This window comes from Leucoraja erinacea, chromosome 23, assembly GCF_028641065.1.
Source record: "Leucoraja erinacea ecotype New England chromosome 23, Leri_hhj_1, whole genome shotgun sequence".
Lineage (NCBI taxonomy): Eukaryota > Metazoa > Chordata > Chondrichthyes > Rajiformes > Rajidae > Leucoraja > Leucoraja erinaceus.
In genome coordinates, this window is record NC_073399.1 from 24119882 (window position 1) to 24141106 (window position 21225).

General features: G+C 43.5%; 1 protein-coding gene across 3 annotated transcripts in view; it reads right to left on the bottom strand.

The window, feature by feature from the left end:
• Window positions 1-21225, bottom strand: part of tmem94 (transmembrane protein 94) — a 110786-nt gene that overhangs the window by 24461 nt on the left and 65100 nt on the right. For all 3 annotated transcript variants that reach the window (XM_055654107.1, XM_055654106.1, XM_055654108.1), the window contains exons 23-27: window positions 13700-13889; window positions 5679-5756; window positions 4493-4578; window positions 1414-1495; window positions 432-583 (exon numbers count right to left, since the gene is read on the bottom strand). In XM_055654107.1, the coding sequence (XP_055510082.1) occupies window positions 432-583; window positions 1414-1495; window positions 4493-4578; window positions 5679-5756; window positions 13700-13889 (588 nt within the window). The remainder of the gene's footprint in view (window positions 1-431; window positions 584-1413; window positions 1496-4492; window positions 4579-5678; window positions 5757-13699; window positions 13890-21225) is intronic.

A 21225-nucleotide genomic window follows, 5' to 3' on the forward strand; every position in this document is an offset into this window, starting at 1 on the left:
TGTCCTATCCATGTACTTGTCTAACTGTTTCTTAAATGTTGGGATAGTCCCAGCCTCAACCAACTCCTCTGGCAGCCTGGTCCATACACCCACCACCCTTTGTGTGAAAATGTTACCCCCTCGGATTCCTATTAAATATTTTCCCCTTCACCATGAACCTATGTCCTCAGGTCCTCGATTCCCCTACTCTGAGCAAGAGATTCTATGCATCTACCCGATTTATTCTTCTCATGATTTTATACAACTTGATGCGAGGAATGCTGCAGCAGTTAAATAAATTACTGTAACTTAAATAAGGCTATTGACTGTAAAGTGCCTTGGGGTTTTCAGGTTATATACGACAGATCTCTAAACTAAACTAAAAAAAGATGGAATGCAAGCTTTTTATCCAAATTCAGACCTGCTCCTGGAGTTGGGGTTTGGACACTCACCTGTTCATTATTGACAAGCAGTTGGTAACATTCAAAGAGCTAGACTTATTACTCCTGCAAAACTCCTGCAGCATAAATCCAAAGCAAACGAGGTAGGCAAAAACAGTGAGGCTGAACTTGATCAGGAAGCACACAAGGAAGTGCTGCTGAGTCTGCAGAAAGAAACACAGAATGATACCATCACATCGGATATCAGGTGAAATGATGTCTCAGCATTACGAACACTGACATCAATGCTTTAATGAAGATTCTTTCCTTTCTTTTGAAAGTAATCGATTTTTCACTGTGACAGCATACAATTGTTTAGTGTTTACTTTATGTGTGACGCCAATTAAATGCTGATTATGTGCAAAGTCTAAGTCTAGGGTGGAATGATCTTTCAAGTTTGTAAATGAAACAGAACAGTAGCAATTTCCCCCCCATATTTAACAACTATGCAATAATCTTGTGTGTTTCTTGGTAGCTCTCTTTTGCTCAAATTGCTGACATTAATTGGTCCACCTATTTTTCCTTCCATTATTTATTATGTAAAAGAATATGTGTGTTATGATTGTGTTTATAATTTGTTTGGTTGTTTTGTTGTTTGTCTTTTGCACAAAAGTCCGCGAGCATTGCCACTTTCATTTCACTGCACATCTCGTATGTGTATGCGATAAATAAACTTGACTTGACTTGACCTACATTCATGTATGGATATCCAGAAAAGGCCAGAGACACACGGGCCCATTCACCCATGCCAGTGCATAATGCAAATGTTGTATCAAGTGATTTAATTTCCATGAAATGAACTAAAACTGTTATATTTGGAATGAAAGCATGACATGCACTTTGCCGATTATAGAGCCACACATATATATTACAGATTACTGCTTTAATATGGACAACTACAGAACCATTTTTTTATTTTTTATATTTTTTCAAGATTTGTCCTTTAGTACAAAAGTGTACACAACAGAGATTGCAGTAATGAATGGAGTCTCACCTTTTTTGGAATGGATACAAAGTTTTTTCCTGTTGCTACTGTCATCACCGAACTGTCTGGAGGCTTCCCCAACAAGGCAGCACTGATTACAAAACAAAACTGATAATGAAAGACCAGTCTAATTGCCTCCTTTCAAAACATGCTTATTTGTCTAAGATTTTCAACCTTTACGTTTTCAAATGTATTGTTTTCACTTAAGCATTCCTAGCACATTTGGAACTTGAAACAGCATCCATTTTGTGCCATTCCACAAATGTGGCTGTTAACTGATCAAATCACTTCTTTGCGATAATTTCTTATTGTTTTATTCTTGGATTTGGCAAAGTACCCTCACGGAGGGATTTTCAAACTTCCCATTTCCAATCCTAGAATCAACAAAAAAAATTGAGAACACCGAGAGATGATCACACCAAAATATAAAATTCTTATGGGGCTTGGCAATGCAGATGTAGGCATGATGCTTCTCCTAGCTGGGGTACATGGGAACCTGAAAATCAAAAGTTATCCCCTCCGGATGAGGGGAATGTCTTTCCCCACATCATGGTCAATTGTTGCAACTGCCCACCCAAAAGGATTGTGGCAAGTAGATATTAGTAGAATTTTAGGTGAATATCAAGACATCAGGTGCAAAAGTGAAGGATTACAGAATGGCTAAGCAGGCACCAGAGGCTGAATGTCCTTCCCCTGCTTCCATTTCCCATGTCATATGTCACCTAACGTCACAGGTTAATAATTCTAGTTTTATTTTCCTTGTTTTTCCTATGGTTGTCAAAAGTGGAATTAAGGTATATTCAAGATTCAAGATAGATTTAATTGTCACGTGTGCCTGATGGCACAGTGAAATGAATTTCTATACAGCCATACAATAAAAATCAACAGGACACAACACACTATAGGGTTTGACATAAAACATCCCCACACAGCAGAATCAAAGTTCCCCACTGTGTGAGAAGGCACCAAAGTCAGTCTTCTTCCTCCACTATTCCCCGTGGTCAGGGCCTCCCCAAGCCCTCCGCAGTTGCCGCTACGGGCGGCCCGATGTTCAGCACCGCACGCCGGGGTGTTAAAAGTCCGACGTCGGGGCTGCGGGATATCCTCAGCGGCGTGGACACAGAGTCTGCCCTCTCCTACCGGAGTCTGCGGCTCCCAAAGTCCGCAGGCCGCGCCGGGTGGAGACTGCTGCTGGAGACCCTCTGCAAGGCACCCAGGACTCCACGATGTCGTTCAGCGCCGCCCGCGTTGGAAGCTCTCCGCACCAGAGCTCCACGGTGTTGGAGCAACGGCTCAACGCTCCGGAGCTCCACCGGCGACCTAGGTAGGTATCGCCCGCTCCGCGATGACTCCAACGCTGCGCCGCCGCTGTAGCAGCCCTGGTCCAGTTCCCGGTCCCCAGCAGGAAAGGCCGCTCCGATCCAGCTGGTAGGCCGCGAGGTGGGGGGCGAGGACGCGACTCGGAGAAATAGTCACGTCCCCGCCAGGAAGAGACTGAGAGACGGTTTCCCCCTTACCCTGCCCCCCTCCCCCACATAGAAAAGTTAAAGTTTCCCCCAAAACAACACTTTGGACTAACTAAAAATAATAATAAAGACAGAAATAACAGACAGGCTGTAGGCAGAGGCTGCTGCCAGTGCAGAGCCCCTAGTAGACCTCCTCCTCCTCCAACCTCATCTATTAAGGGACAGAAGTTTAGGGGTAATATGAGGGGGAACTTCTTTACGCAGAGAGTGGTGGCGGTGTGGAATGAGCTCCCAGTGGAAGTGGTGGAGGCAGGTTCATTGGTATCATTTAAAAATAAATTGGATAGGCATATGGATGAGAAGGGAATGGAGGGTTATGGTACGAGTGCAGGCAGGTGGGACTAAGGGGAAAAAAAAAAATTTGTTCGGCATGGACTTGTAGGGCCGAGATGGCCTGTTTCCGTGCTGTAATTGTTATATGGTTATATGGTTATTGTATCCACTGTTCCAGGTGTGGACTCTCATATATCGGCGAGACCAAGTGCAGACTCGGCGATCGTTTTGCTGAACACCTTTGCACAATTCACCTAGGCTATGCGATCTCCCAGTTGCTAAACACTTTAACCTGCCCTCCCATTCCCATACTGACCTTTCTGTTCTGGGCCTCTTCCACTGTAAGAGTATGGCCAAACACAAATTGGAGGAATATTTCGCTTGGGCAGCTTACAACCCAGAGGTATGAATATTGATTTCTCCAACTTCTAGTAACCCCTGCTTTCCCTCTCTCGCCATCCCTCCCCCACCATAATTCTCCGACTAGTTTCACTGTCCTCCTGATTAATTTTACTGTTTTTATGCCTTGTTGTCACCTTCCCCATAGCCAACAATCAACCATTCTACATTTCCTTGATCGTCTCCTTTGATCTGTTTTCACACCTTCCATATCTCCAGTTTCCCTCTCCCCGACTCTCAGTCTGAAGGGTCTCGACCTGAAAAGTCACCCATTCCTTCTGTCCAGTGATGCTGCCTGTCACGCTGAGTTACTCCAGCATTTTGTGTCTATCATCAGTGTAAACCTGCACCTGGATTTCCTTCCTACACAAGGTATATTGTATCTCAGTTTTTGGTCAATAATACTCAAGAGCATATAAGATTTGGCAAATTCTGTTACACAAGATCTAATAAGAGGAACTTCCACACTGAAAGAGATGTGACATCACATGGAGGGGGACCGGGGTGTTTTGAGTCAAACTAACACGAAGAGTTAAGCACAATTACCCAGTGATCTGATCGCTGCGAGGATAGCTACAGTGTAAACACACATCACATTCTACCAAAAGCACAATTACCCCAACTATGCAGGTGAGTGGTGGAATCTGTGGGGACTGTAAAATGTGGCAGGGCTATGAAAAGGCAGGAGAATGGAATTATTTAGCTCTTTCAAAGTAACACACAACTGATTGCATGATCAGAATAGACGCTTTAATTATCCATTCATTAGTATTTCTATACCCACATTATGTATTTACATATTAGGAACATCAATGTAATTTCCAATCTGATGAGGGAAACCAAAAGCTTTCTCCTTGCATTTGTTGCTGTCAGGTGTCATATATACCGACCTGAGCAATGGGTAGCAGAAGCAGGACAGCCAGAGAACATCGGTGGTGCCGAGTGGTGGTGGGAGCTGAACCAGACAGGCCAGAAACTGCTCAAATACAAGAAAAACTGGTTTAAATAAGGGGGACATCATGTCTTTAAGAACCACATTAGTCAGTAAACATTTTAAGGACAAATGCACTATTACAATAATGTCATGATCCATCAGATAATACAAGTCACATGGGACAAGCATTACCCTTCTGAAGCCCAATTTCACACACACACACAGCCAACAACATGCCTAGATCGTCAGATCAAGAATTTGTTCAATATCTCAGAGGCAAGCACAGTGTGGCTGAGCAAGTGAAATCTGAAAGATCTGAAGAATTAAACAAGGAGAATCAGCTGCTAAATGGATATTCAACTCATAGTTGAACATCTCTTCAACAGTCAAGATAAACATTAAAAATGGCCATGCAGTTAAGGTGTAAGATAAAGGTTCTTGGGTCCACCTGAATAAAAATGGTTTAATCTAGAGATAAAATTCTAAAGTGGAAATATTACATTGACATGGTCTACCATTGAAGTTTGAAGCGATTTAAGCATGTGACGAATCTCAGGGAGCCTTTCATAGCTCAAATCAAACTAAATGCAATTATTTCCAAGATTGCATGATCAAAATATATTTTTAATACATTAAAGAACAATGAACTGCTGGATAGATGCTTGCTGATGAGCCACCCAAAATTCAATTAAAAGTGGGTAACACTGCAAATACCCTTGTGCTTAGACAACAGTGAATGATTTTCGCAAGATTTCACCATTATTGGTGTCAGAGAACAACTCACAGCATAACAGAGCAATCCCTCATTTTAATAGGAATGGGTACCAACTGCATCAGTTAAGACAAAGATAATCCATATAAGGAGCTACATTACTATCCAACTACAAAATCCAAAGTAAAACATCCTTTGAAAAGGATTTTGCATATTATTGCGTAAGCTAGTGAGAGTGAAGGAATCCACCTAGAAACAAATGGTACTAAGATTGGAGAGTAATGCCAGGAGTTGAGTAGGGATAAGGTTCATTACTGAACCCTGTTTAGAGTAGAATAATATTTACAATTTTGTACAAGTATTTAGACTTAAGTAAAGATCTTACCCACATTAGTTAAATGTAAAGGGAAACAAAAACATATTTTCCTACCTGTATGAAAACAAGAGTAAGCTGACATTGTAAGAGGAACAGAAAGCATTTCCTGATTCCATATGCTGTGTGCCGTGCCTGTAGAAAAAATGGGAACATCATAGTTAAGAGTTTGAGTCATGAACCGAACAGCAAGGAACGGGCTCTTTGGTCCACACCGACCAAGTTGGCATACTGATCTAGTCACACTTGCCTGCATTTGGCCCATAGACCTCTAGTCAATAGTCAATAGTCAATAGTCTATTTAATTGTCATTGTCATCTAAACTATTCCTATCCATGTATCCATCTAAATGTCTTTTAAAAGTCATAATTGTACAATTAAATTAAACTGTAGGATGGTTATGTTCAATTTTGCTTTGCCTTTTGTAAATTATACACAAACTAAACATGTGGCTACTAGCACATGTTGTGTGGACAGTATTTATTTTTTGTTTAACGATGTCTTCATTTCGTACTGGTCTGAGGAGTAGTGACTGGGCAACTGAGTAACCTAGCCTGGTGTATTACAGCCAGATTAGCTCAGATTAGGAGAACCAGTTTTCCACTCATGGATTCATGGAACGCATACTTGCTCTCTGGCAACACACAGGAAAATTGTGTAAAATTGTGGGCTGAATGCTTGTCCAACACACATAAGAAATATTAGTAGCAGTGATTCTACCAAACCAGTCTTACAAAATCGAATCATCTCCCGATTCTGTTTATGCTGTCCACTCAAAATTAGCTTTATCATATTACATTCTTGCAAAGGAAGATAGACTAACAATCAGTGCAGGTCAATTGTGAAGATGGGGAAATATGCCCCAATGTCCAAGCAAACATTTATTCCTCAAACCACATAATTAAGTAGATGGTTTAGTTTATGGTCACGTGCTCCGAGGTACAGTAAAAAGCTTTTTGTTGCGTGCTATTACAATCAAGCCTTCCACAGTGAGCCAGTGCATTATTGAGTGCATTTAGAGCAACATTAAATTGAAACGTTCTCAATACCTCCTCTTAACTCACATCCAGGAAAGTCTGCAGAAGTTTCAAACAGGAATGGTGTTAGGTATGATGGCTTTAAAGGCAAATATTATGCACCAGGAGCATCCAGAATCAGTGAGCGAAAATGATTCCTGGATGGGGGACAATGGCTACATAGATAGATCAGGACTGGGACTATTTTCTTGGAGAGAGCGGCGGAAGAGATTCGATGAAGTGATGAGGTCATGGTGTTTACTATTGTGAAGGTGCTGATCTTTTGACACGTGTGGACTAATTGTAAAGGGAAAGAGACACAAGGAGAGCCATTTTTATACAGCATGTAGTTAGAACTTGGAATGCGTTGCTTACAGACATGGAGGAAGCAGGATCCACTATGGCCTTCAAGAGCAAATTACATACATAATTGATGAGGATAAATAATTGTAAGCCCACAAAGAGCTAGAGACAAAGGTGATGCAACTGAGAGTTGTTCTGGTAGGACCAGTGCAAATATGATGGGCTGAATGGCCTCGTCTGTTGTAGCCATTGGGTTTTCCATGGAGTTTGAGACACCCAAATGGTTATAAAAATGTAACTGCTACTTATTTTTTTCCAGAGACTTGGTTCTAAAATTAACATCCTACTTTAGAAATTTAAAAATATCATCAATATATTTCTAGCTTTCCCCAGATTAACGACTGGCAGTCTCTGGGGGTGTACGCAGCATAAACTGACTGACAACCAGCTACCGAGATTGTATATAAATATCAGATTCAATTTGGTTCATCAGATATCTTCTTGACGAATACGTCTCAAAGTGATATGAATATCTTTAACCTTGAAAATGCTGATCAGCCAGAATACCTCAGGATATATTTAGACAGAATGCTGTGCTTCGAGGATCCCATTACCAAACATCAGTGGGATCATCACTAGGACGGGCACCACTTCAGCAATAATCTTGGAAAATGCAGTGAACAGTTCTTTAATCCAGTATGAATTGTGCATTGCATTGATGATAGGTTATAAAGCAGGTGTAGACTCTGCACCTATTAGTATGCAATATTAAATAACTAGAACAGCCATCCAAGTAGTTTCTTACATAACCACATAACCATATAACAATTACAGCACGGAAACAGGCCATCTCGACCCTTCTAGTCCGTGCCGAACACATAATCTCCCCTAGTCCCATATACCTGCGCTCAGACCATAACCCTCCATTCCCTTCCCATCCATATAACTATCCAATTTATTTTTAAATGATAAAAACGAACCTGCCTTCACCACCTTCACTGGAAGCTCATTCCACACAGCTATACCACTCTCTGAGTAAGTCTTATAATCTTGATAGAGCTGTGATATTGCATTATAAACACAACGCCCAGGTCTGTTGCAGAATTAGCTGATCTCAACGGTTCTTTCAAAAGGAACTATGTCTATCCTCTAATCACCTCAACCATGGATGGAAGGTTAGCTACAATTCTTGCCCTCATCCAGGACACTTGCTGTCCCCATGATGAAAGTCGAGAGTAGTGGGGGTCAGAGTACAAACAGGATTGGGATTAATTATGGAAACACAAGGAACAGTCAAAGCTGGTTTACAGAAAGAAGACTACACAAAGCACTGGAGTAACACAGTGAGTCAGGCAGCATCTGTGGAGGACACAACTAGGTGACATTTCACACTGAAGAAAGGCCCTGAACCACAAGGTCACCTATCCATGTCCTCTAGAAATGCTGCCTGACCCGCTGGGTTACTCAAGCACTTTTAGCCTTTTTTTTTGAGTTAATTATACCATCCAGTCAAATAATCTGCAAATATTGGTTAAGCTAAAGAAATATATTTTTGGCACAGTGGACATTCTTCACTTTACAGAATACCGTGGAATATGCAATTTAATTCAGGGGAAACCATGACTGCTATTAATTTTTTTTTTTTTTTTTAAGATTACCCATACATCAACATTCATGTAAATTCCCTCCAACGCCTTGCTTGCTTCCAAACAACTGTCCCAGCTGATAGTTTGGCACCAGGAAAATCTAACCAATCATGCCCGAAAACAATTGACACAATGACAGTCTCTGTGCAGTGATGGCAACACTGATCAGTGTGATTGGATATTTTAAAGTCATAGGTCTTCAAATGGAAGTCTCCTCACATTCTTGAGAACAGCCCTTTGAATATATCCCCTGGGAAACTTGTATACAATGCAAACAGTATTGATATTGCGCTGATAAATGGTCTGTTGTTTACTAATAAATGGAGCAACCCCGCCTTCACATTGGCTGCTCCAGCAATTTGAGTTTGCAACTGATAACCCCTTGATCATAAAAAATATTAGGTCAAACTTCTGAAGGCAATGAGCATGAGGATTCTATTCAATGATTGATGTAGCAAGGTGGGTAGTCAATTTGCCACCATCTTTGACATCCTTAATCTCACCAATGGCTCTATTAAGGAAGCTGTGATATCACAGCTACTCTCAAAATACTATCCAATGATTCTTTGTAATGAACATTTAAAGGGGCTGTCCCACTTGGGCGACCTATTTGGCGAGATTAGAAGAGGTTGAAAAAATGACATGTTGAAGACCTCCTATATTGAAGACCAGCTTCGACTAGCTACGACTAACTTTGGGGAAAATTGGACAACAAATAGTGGAAAGTGAAGACGACCTCCGTCAATCTCCTTCGACTATGATGAGGACTATCTACGACTACCTTCGACTACCCCCGATTATCTACGACTAACATGCCGACCTACTACGACCTAATATGATTAAACCCACGAGTAAAAAAAGTATCAATTTTTTCCATGGCGACATCTTTTTACTCACGGGTATTTTTTTAAACATGTTGATAAAAACGTCGCGACCTAGCTGAGGTCTCGAGTACGTGGAGACCACTCTCGAGCTTGAAGGAGAGTTACGAAGACCTCCTACGACCTCGTGTCGACCATGCTGCGAGTACGAGTCGAGGGCAAAGGTTGGGCCTTTAATGAACACCTGTAATGAACATCTCGCAGGCACATGATGCTCTGCAGTTGCATCTAGGCAATGCTGTTGCAGAGCACACTTAAAAATTGTCACAGAACCATCCAGCCAGCTGAATCTAAAGGCAGTAATAATGTAAAAACCTGGGAACTACCCAAATGACTCTATTTGAATTAAGGGGGGACTTGATAGAGGTTTTTAAAATGATGAGAGGGATAGACAGAGTTGACGTGGAAAAGCTTTTCCCACTGAGAGTAGGGAAGATTCAAACAAGGGGACATGACATGAGAATTAAGGGACTGAAGTTTAGGGGTAACATGAGGGGGAACTTCTTTACTCAGAGAGTGGTAGCTGTGGGGAATGAGCTTCCAGTGAAGGTGGTGGAGGCAGGTTCGTTTTTATCATTTAAAAATAAATTGGATAGTTATATGGATGGGAAGGGAATGGAGGGTTATGGTCTGAGCGCAGGTATATGGGACTAGGGGAGATTATGTGTTCGGCACGGACTAGAAGGGTCGAGATGGCCTGTTTCCGTGCTGTAATTGTTATATGGTTATATGGTTATATGAATTGCAATTCAAGTGTGAAACCCACTACCATTTAAATGGATGAGGCAAAGAGCATAAATATGTTAAAGGAAAAACTAGATAAGTGCAAGGAGGACAAAGTAATAGAAAATCACTGATGCGATTAGCAGTGGGCCAAAGGAAGCATAAACGCCAACATAGACCTGCAGGCAAGTACAGCAAACAGCACCGTCAAATGTTGTTTATTAGTATGAAAGGTTTCACTACAGTATTTAATTGGTGCCTTCCAATGTGTTTATTTTGGGAATTTAAGTGCTGCACTCTGGATTTAAATTCAGCACCTGCCATTTGATTACATTTTACACATTTCTTGCTGAGATTATCATGTTACAATTTTTTCAATGCTTGACTTTTGGCTATTAAGGAGTCACATTCTTTTCACAAATGGATTAACCATTCAAGAATGACTGGTCCAGTTTTTTTCCTATTTTCTATTTTTAACCACAACACAAGTCAGGAGAACATTGCAGTTTTTACTCATAATATGTAATGAATGTACAACACTGCATGCAAATTAATTAGAAGTAGGATCCTCAGAATCTGAGGAGACAATTCAGACACATCTGACCTGCCACACTATGTAATCTGATATTGAGCGATTGGCACCTCAAAAGTCATTTGACTGTTTTATTTTACACATCCCTTAAAACCTTAATCTCCCTCCATCAAAAACCTCCAGTTGTTCCAGGATGTAGGGCAAGAAGTGGATGTGGAAATGGGTGTTGTAGATTTCCATTATCATTTTGTGGGTAAGTTCAAGGGGCCTATAGGCCTAATTCAGTTCCTCATGCTATAATTTAAAAATCGTATCAATAACTGCACCCAAAGATTTGGCCTATACGTTTTACACCCCAAAATCCTTAAACACCATACACACAAAACATGCATACACAAAATATAACATGATTAGATCACCCTCAACCTTATCTTGATCTCTTTTAGCAGTAATTATGGCTCTTTAATGAAGAAAATCAACTTTATTTACTCAAAAGCAAAATATAGCATATTTATATAACCATTTAACAATTACAGCACGGAAACAGGCCATCTCGGCCCTTCTAGTCCGTGCCGAACACTTATTCTCCCCTAGTCCCATCTACCTGCACTCAGGCCATAACCCTCCATTCCTTTCCAGTCCATATAACTATCCAATTTATTTTTAAATGATAAAATCGAACCTGCCTCCATCACCTCCACTGGAAGCTCATTCCACACAGCTACCACTCTCTGAGTAAAGAAGTTCCCTCTCATGTTACCCCTAAACTTCTGTCCCTTAATTCTCAAGTCATGTCCTTTTATTTGAATCTTCCCTACTCTCAGTGGGAAAAGTTTATCCACGTCAACTCTGTCTATCCCTCTCATCATTTTAAACACCTCTATCAAGTCCCCCCTTAACCTTCTGCACTCCAAAGAATAAAGACATAACTTGTTCAACCTTTCTCTGTAACCTAGTTGCTGAAACCCAGGCAACATTCTAGTAAATCTCCTCTGTACTCTCTCTATTTTGTTGACATCCTTCCTATAATTAGGTGACCAAACTGGCCAGATGGCTACACTGACAATGACAATTAAAATTGAATCTGAATCTGAAAATTGTACACCATACTCCAGAATTGGCCTCACCAATGCCTTGTACAATTTTAACATTACATCCCAACTTCTATACTCAATGCTCTGATTTATAAAGGCCAGCACACCAAAAGCTTTCTTTACCACCCTATCTACATGAGATTCCACCTTCAGGGAACTGTGCACAGTTATTCCTAGATCCCTCTGTTCAACTGCATTCCTCAATTCACTACCATTTACCATGTACGTCCTATTTTGATTTGTCCTGCCAAGTTGTAGTACCTCACACTTATCAGCATTAAACTCCATCTGCCATCTTTCAGCCCACTCTTCCAAATGGCCTAAATCTCTCTGTAGACTTTGAAAATCTACTTCATTATCCACAACCCCACCTATCTTAGTATCATCTGCATACTTACTAATCCAATTTACCACACCATTATCCAGATCATTGATGTACATGACAAACAACAGTGGACCCAACACAGATCCCTGTGGCACCCCACTCGTCACTGGCTTCCAACCTGACAAGCAGCCATCCACCATTACTCTCTGGCATCTCCCATTCAGCCACTGTTGAATCCATCTTGCTACTCCACCATTAATACCCAACAATTGAACCCTTAACCAACCATGAGGAACCGTGTCAAATGCCTTACTGAAGTCTATATATACAACATCCACTGCTTTACCCTCATCAATTTCCCTAGTAACCTCTTCAAAAAATTCAAGAAGATTAGTCAAACATGACCTTCCAGGCACAAATCCATGTTGACTGTTCCTAATCAGACCCTGTTTATCCAGATGCTTATATATATTATCTCTAAGTATCCTTTCCATTAATTTGCCCACCACTGACGTCAAACTAACAGGTCTATAATTGTTAGGTTTACTCTTAAAAACCCTTTTTAAACAATGGAACAACATGCGCAGTACGCCAATCCTCCGGCACTACTCCCGTTTCTAATGACATTTGAAATATTTCTGTCATAGCCCCTGCTATTTCTACACTAACTTCCCTCAATGTCCTAGAGAATATCCTGTCCGGACCTGGAGACATCCACTTTTATATTTTTCAAAAGTGTCAGTACTTCCTCTTCTTTGAATCTCATAGTTTCCATAGCTACTCTACTTGTTTCCCTTGCCTCACATAATTCAATATCCTTCTCCTTGGTGAATACCGAAGAAAATAAATTATTCAATATCTCCCCCATCTCTTTTGGCTCTGCTGATAGCTGTCCACTCTGACTCTCTAATGGACCAATTTTATCCCTCGTTATCCTTGAAATCGTTGAAATAAAATACTGGAAATACTCAAGTTTGGCAGCATCAGCAGAGAGAAAATATTAATACTTAAGATCAATAACCTTTTATCAAAATTTGTGGTTAAAAGTAATCAACGGGGCATTTTAACCCTATTTCTCCCTCCAAAGATGCTGTCTGACCCAAACTAAAAAAGGTAAAAATGGAAAATGTTGAATATATTTCAGTCATTCTCTAGGTCCTTCAGCCATCTTGCCCAGAGAAAGGTGAACCACGTGCAATCTCAGAGAATTTGCATATATTGTCAGCAGCACATTTGACACATCTTTTGGAAAAGATTAGATTTAATGAGAATAGAAAACAGCATAAAGTCGCACAAAGGAACAAAAATATTGAAAAGTATTTTTTTGATATCCCAACGCTAATCTATTTTATAACGGCACCTCAGAGAAAGGAGTTGTTCACAGTTAAAACATGCAATTGCATCATAGGAAGAGGCTGGCAGGAAAATATAAGTACACCATAATTCAGAATTGATGTCAGTGAATCTGAGGGTCCAAGGCAAGGGACCTGGAGAGGGCGTGGGGTTGGAATTGACAGTGTAAAGGGGATTATATTGCAACTTGATCAAACACGTCTACCTGTTCAATGAGTTTGATGATGCTGATGCTTTCCTCGTGGTGAAAGAAAATGGAACAAGGCAGGCTGTTCAAGAGGCCAGATAACTGCAGAGGGGAAAGTTCATCGGAATCAAATGAAACATTTGCACTGGTGGCGTAGCCAAAGGTCTCCCAGGAGCATCGGGATGGGTAGAGTGGATCCATTGCAACACTGTCAATAAATAAAAACTAAGTAAACAAATCGCAAATGAACACCAAATATTTAAAAAAGACTACCCAATTTGTTGTTCCCACATCTGCCATACGGTAGTTCACCATTGCCCATCATTCAGTAACAAATCACTCGTCACAATAGGTCACTATCTCTCAATTTATTTCCCTCATCTAATGGCTGGTACCTACTGAATAATTTGACGATAGTTTACAATGCTGCAAAAAAGAAGAACATTGAATAACATTGCAAGTTACCGATTTGGCAGAATTTGTTAAACCCCCTTTTCACGGTGCGACTTGACGCAAGAGGTAACCAGAGTTTGACATCGTGGGAACCTCGTGCGGTAACAATACGGCATTCGTGGACCACCGTGGCGCTAACGGCAGGTAATCGTGTACCTTGGGTACTCGGGAGAAAATTCAAACATGTTTGAATTTGTCCAAGAGTGTCTTGTGCACTTGTGGTTGAGCATTGCAACATTTTATGAACAAAGTGTCCCGTGCGATATCCGTAGTAACTCTTGCGTTCACCGTGGGAACTCCTGCCAACGGTGAACCCAGAAGTTGGATAGAGTGAATCCAGCCAGTTTGCTATTTACATACAAATCTAATAAAACTAGCTAAGCATTTCATTAATGTCAGTGTGTCTCTTTTTGTCTGAAAGCAGTTTCTAACTGGAGGAACTCCACGGGCCAGGCAGCATCTACGGAGGGAAATTGACAGGCGAGCCTTTCCTCAGGCTGCCTGATCTCTCTACCACCCCAACTCCCACCCACACACACAAATGCTGGAGAAACTCAGCGGGTGCAGCAGCACCTATGGAACGAAGGAAATAGGCAACGTTTCGGCACGAAAAGTTGCTTATTTCTTGTGTATGTGTCGGAAGGAAAAGCAAATGCCGGTTTAAAGAGAATGCGTTCGATGGCAGGCAGCATCTTTGGGGAGAAGGAATGGGTGACATTTCGGGTCGAGACCCTTCTGGTATGCTGCTTGTCCCGCTGAGCTACATGTTGTGTCTATCTTCGTTTTAATCCAGCATCTGCAGTTCCTTCCTAGCCGAACCCGATTGAAAGATGAGAGGCTGGGCGATATAAATCATTAATTGAATTAAATAACTAGATACCTGTCTAATCGTATCTACAGGATTGTACAGGCTAGATGGAGGAAGAATATTCCCGATGTTGGGGGAGTCCAGAACCAAGGTCCCAGTTTTACAGTCTACCGTGGGAACTCTTTAATTACAGCGGGAAACCTTCAGTTTCCCAGGGGGTCGGGACGGGACAGGAGTTGGGAGGGAAAGGTGGGGGAGTCGAGGGAGAGGAGGGGGAGACAGATGGGGGTGTCTTCATTTACTGGCGGTGGGTTTCTGTCACTGAAACAGGCAGGTGAGATTTCGCATCCACCTTGTGTGTGCGTCTCTCTCTCTCTCTCTCTCTCTCTCTCTCTCTCCCTCCCTCCCTCTCACACAGGCATGACTGGAGGAACTCCGCGGGCCAGGCAGCATTTACGGAGGGAAATGGACAGAGAGAGAGGCAGTCCTGGTCAGTCCTTTGAAGATAGACACCAGTTGCTTGGAGCAACTCAGCGGGACAGGCAGCATCTCTGGAGAGAAGGAACGTAAATGCTGCCTGGCCCGCGGAGTTCCTCCATTCATGCCTGTGTGAGAGTGAGGGAGGGAGAGTGTGAAGAAGGCTCTCGACCCGAAACGCCACCCGTTCCTTCTCTCCAGAGATGCTGCCTGTCCCGCTGAGTTGCTCCAAGCAACTGGTGTCTATCTTCAAAGGACTGACCATGACTGCCTCTCTCTCTCTCTCTCTCTCTCCCTCTCCCTCCCTCCTCTCTCTCTCTCCCTCTCCCTCCCTCCCTCTCACACAGGCATGACTGGAGGAACTCCGCGGGCCAGGCAGCATTTACGGAGGGAAATGGGCAGGCGACCCATTCTTCAGGCTGCCTTATGTCTCTCCCCCCCCCAACTCCCACCCACACACGCGAATGCTGCAGAAACTCAGCGGGTGCAGCAGCATCTATGGAACGAAGGAAATAGACAACGTTTCGGCCCCTGTCTGAGTTCATCCATTCATGCCTGTGTGAGAGAGAGGGAGGGAGAGAGAGAGAGAGAGAGAGGCAGTCCTGGTCAGTCCTTTGAAGATAGACACCAGTTGCTTGGAGCAACTCAGCGGGACATGCAGCATCTCTGGAGAGAAGGAACGGGTGGCGTTTCGGGTCGAGAGCCTTCTTCAGACTGAAAGTTTCACCTCAGTAGATCATAAAATAACACAATCAACACGGTCAATGTGAGATACAGTGTTTATTCATATTTGACAAAATAAAAAAAAGACGACTTCTTGCACATATTGAGAGAAGGTGCATCACACCAAACAACATTTGTCTAAAAAAACACAAATTATTCTTCAGCTCATTAAAGAGCTCGGGTGAAAAAAACCAATATAGTGTATGACAACAAAGTAACATCATTTGTGCCACGTGATTAACTACACTACAGTCCACGATCTTCATTCGGGAAAGATCGGGAGACGGACAAGTCACTCGCACAAATGACAGAATTGCCGAGTACCGTGGGAACTCTTTACTCTACCCCCGTTATATCGTGTGATATCGTACTAGACCACGACCACTCCACTCTGGCTACATCTTGCGTCAAGTCGCCCCGTGAAAACGAGCCATTAGGTGTATCCATGAAAATTTCCTTAAACAAAATGTGGATAGTGTAACTCAAAGAGGAACCATACTGGATCTTGTATTGGGAAACAAACCTGGACAGGTGACTGATTTTACAGAGATAGTGATCACAACTCCATAAGTTTTAAGATTGTTTTGAATAGGGACGGTTTAGGGTGTTGGGAGAAGGTATTTACTTGGGGTAAAGCAGATTACTATGTCATTAGATAGGTGTTAGGGAGCGTAGATTGGGAGCAGTTGTAATTGGGCAAATTCATAGAGCCAGCTGATCAAAGTGCAAGATCAGAATGTTCCAGTAAGGAGGAGAGATTGTAAAATTGGTCAGGATGGAAAAGGAAGCGCATGCCAGATTTAAGAAGGTGGCATCAGACAAGGCTTATGAGTAGAGCCAGGATGTTCAGGCGCTAAAAATCTCTGAAATAGGCAGGCAAAAAGGCATAATAAAATTACAAAAAAGGCATGAAAAGGCATTTATTGACAAAAAGGGCATAAAAAGGCATTTATTGACAAAAAGGGCATACAAAGGCATTTATTGACAAAAAGGGCATAAAAAGGCATTTATTGACAAAAAGGGCATAAAAAGGCATTTATTTCCACCACCAAAATATGGTTAAAAATGATAATTATAAAGGTAGACTACATTAAATGACCAAAGTTGCCTGGTTGCACATAACTACAGGTGCACAACCTTTTATCCGACAGCCTTGGGACCAGACACTTTTCGTAATTCAGGATTTGTCGGTCTTCGGAATGGAATTTTTTTAGCGTAGATTTTAATGGCTGGCTCAGTGGTAGAGTGCTCGGCTCATATCCGCAAGGTCGCGAGTTTGCGCCTTGATCCCGGCAGTTACTCGGTCGCGAGTTTGAGTCTTCAATGTCGTTTTTTCTTGCAGAATAAATGTCTGTATGAAATGCAGTGTGTTGAATGAATTCCTGAATTTGTAAATGTGACCGCAGCATTGAATCACCTCTTGCACTCATGTCACCCTAGCGGGGCTACATGCCCTTAGGCGGCCTAGCTCGGGGATCCTTGAGCTAGGTCGCGAGTTTGCGCCTCGATCCTGGCAGTTACTCGGTCGCGGGTTTGAGTCTTCAATGTCGTTTTTTCTTGCAGAATAAATGTTTGTATGAAATGCAGTGTAGGAGAGGTGTACTGACTGTGTGGGCAGAACTTTGGAAGTGATTGCCCACCAGTCTAAAAAGCCGCTGTGTCTCCCTGTCCCTGGGATAGCAGGGGGCGATCAAACAGCACAATACCCCCCTCCCCCTCCAACTCCAGAGGAATCCTCTCCCCGATGGGCCGCTACGGCGACAAGTGGCAGTTCGCCCACAGCCCGAGTTGCACCACCCCAAGAACAAGACACCATCAGCTTCTGCCCCTACGTATTCCTCTGGAGTTGGAGCGGGGCTGGGCTGGAGTTGCTGCTGGCTGTGGATCTCTGGGATCTCCGTGCTTGCAGTGGGCCTGGGGGTCGCTGTCCCTGACGTCTCCGGCCACCCCCCTGGACTGGAGCTGAGACTGGGAACTGTACCGCCCTTGCCCCCTCCCTCTGCAAACAACCCCACTCTCCTGCAAGGGCGGTACAGTTCCCGGAGGATAGCAGGTGTCCGGAGACGTCAGGACCAACAGGAACCCGCTCCCCGATGGGCCCCTACGACGCCCCGTCATCCCCAACTCAGTTGCCTCTGTAGTTGGAGCGGGGCTGGGCTGCTGTTGGCTGTGGGTCTCTGGGATCTCCGTGCTTGCGGTGGGCCTGGTGGTCGACGTCCAATTGGTCCTGACATCTCCGGTGACTGCACTGGCCTGCTGCCTTCGCCGACGTGAAGACAGTACAAAGCCCCCGCGCCGGTGCAATGAGCGGGGAGCTGGAAAGGGGAGGGAAGGGGTCACACACATGGCCGGGAAGCAGAGGGGTGTAGGTGGGGTGAAACTGAAGGGAGCCACAATTTGCTGCTGCCTGCACGCCGAGTTAAAAAGTTCCCACGCAAGACTCACGCCCACGCAAGACTCACGATACACTGTGTATCGTGTCTACCGTGGGAACTTTTTAAACTCAGTGGGCAGGTAGCAGCATATTGTCAATTATTAACCCTCCCGCGCAATGTACCCTCACCTTCTCTTTTATGAATGGGGATTTAGTTCCCCTTTCTTCGAGAACCGACCGGAGGTTCCGCTGTCACCTCTGCGGGCCGCCCTCGGTGAACGTCCTGTCTCCCTGTCCCTGGGATAGTAGGGGGCGATCAAACAGCACAATACCCCCCTCCCCCTCCAACTCCAGAGGAATCCGCTCCCCGATTGGCCGCTACGGCGACAAGTGGCAATTCGCCCACAGCCCGAGCTGCGCGACCCCAAGAACAAGACGTCCCTTGCACACCATCAGCTTCTGCCCCATACGGGGAGCGTGTTCCTCTGGAGTTGGAACGGGGCTGGGCTGGAGTTGCTGATCTGGGATCTCCGTGCTTGCAGTGGGCCTGGGGGTCGGTGTCCCGATGAGGGGGCGCAGCTCGGGGAACGGCTTCTGGTGGTTCTGACGTCTCCGGCCAGTTTGCAGTTTTCCTCTGGAGTTGGAACGGGGCTGGGCTGCTGCTGGCTGTGGGTCTCTGGGATCTCCGTGCTTGCAGTGGGCCTGGGGGTCGGTGTCCCGTTGGTCCTGACGTCTCCGGTGACTGGGACTGTGCTGCTAGCATAGCCAACGTGAAGACAGTGCAAAGCCCCTGTGCCGGTGCAATGAGCGAGGAGCTGGAGAGGAGAGGGAAGGGGTCACACACATGGCCGGGAAGCAGAGGGGTGTAGGTGGGGTGAAACTGAAGGGAGCGACAATCTGCTGCTGCCTGCATGCCGAGTTAAAAAGTTCCCACGCAAGACTTACGATACACTGTGTATCGTGAGTCTACCGTGGGAACTTTTTAACTCAGCTGGCAGGTAGCAGCATATTGTCAATTATTAACCCTCCCGCGCAATATACCTTCACCTTCTCTTTTATGAATGGGGATTTAGTTCCCCTTTCTTCGAGGACCGACCGGAGGTTCCGCTGTCACCTCTGCGGGCCGCCCTCAGTGAACGTTTTCAAGGACCTTTCTTCAAGGACCGAAAAAAATGTCCGCTATTCGGAGGTTTTCGTTATTTGGATCTTCGGATAAAAGGTTGTGCACCTGTATTAGCATTTGTTTAAAATAATCTGGTGTTAAAATATGCCGTCTGTCAGACAGAATATCGCTTCAAATGTGAAAATCCTCTTTCGACCCCAACTGGTGCATACCCGAAACAAGCTACATACTCTATATTCATGTTGATATCTTGTGCATAACAACAACCTTTGAGAACTTTAGCTATGTTTTCTATTTCTTCAAGATCTTTGTTCCATAAAATCACTCTCACATTTTCCTTGTATGTCTTTACCTACATCGCCAGGAACTTAACGAATATCGTCAGTTACTTTGTTGGAAACTTGCAAGTTATTCACAAATGTTTCGCCACATTTCTCAAGGGAAGTAATAGCTAGTGGGAAGTTTGCAAAATTGGAAGCAATAGACACAAGATTGTAGTGGAGGTACTTTTTCTTCATGATTTCACTGACGATCCTGACTGCAGCAGATTCTTCTTCTTCAAAACAGTTGACGATTTATTTTATCTTTTCAAAATTTGCAGCATAGTTGAGTACAGCAGAAAGTCATGTACCCCACCTAGTCAAAACAGGCTGAGGAGGCAACGGAATCTCAGGTGCAATTTCCTTGAACAATTGCACACGTGACGGTGCTTTGAGGAAGATTGTCTTGACATTGGAAACTAGGCGATCAACATTTGGAACAAGCTATGTAAGTGCTCGGCAATTCTATGGAGTCCGTGAGCTTAGCATGTCAAATGCAACATTTTGGGGAATAAAACTTTAAGAGCACAAGCAGCTTTTTTCATGTGCGGAGTTGCATCAGTCACAAACAGATGAACATTCTTGTGTTTTATACCTTCTGGACAAAGTACAGCAAGTGAAGATGTAAACAACTGAGCAATAGTTGAGCTGTTTGACTTCTCCAATATTTCCGATGTCAACAAATACTTCTTTGATGGTTGACCTGCCTCCAGTGTACCGATGACCACATTGGCAACATATCTCCCCACAGCATCGGTTGCTCATCTATTGAGATCCATATTTTGTTGCGTGCAACTTCATCTCTAATTTTCTGCACAACAATGTTGAAGTTGCTGTCAACATAATTTTTCCATAATGATGACTCGCTCAGTCTATGTTCCTCTGTGTATTTCTCTAAAAAACCTCTGAGAGATTTGTTTTCCAATTTCCACAGTGGAATTCCAGCATCAATGAATGCTTTGCACAGATCACTCGAAAACTCAAATTTGTGACTGGAGCCAGCAGTAAATGTTGTGAGGAGACAAGCTTGCGTATTTCCTACCTAGTTTCTCTGCCGCCGACTTGTGTTTAGCTGTCTGAACATGCTGGGAGACTAAATATTTCTTCTCCTGATTCACTGCTTTCTCACATGCTTTGCAAATCAGCACACAGTTGGCTATAGAGAATATATCACTCCTTTACACTGACCAAATCGTTCAGTTTTTTACAAGGCATTGACTCGACTTTAGGCATTTTGACGTTTGCAGGGGTAGATCCCACAGGAGC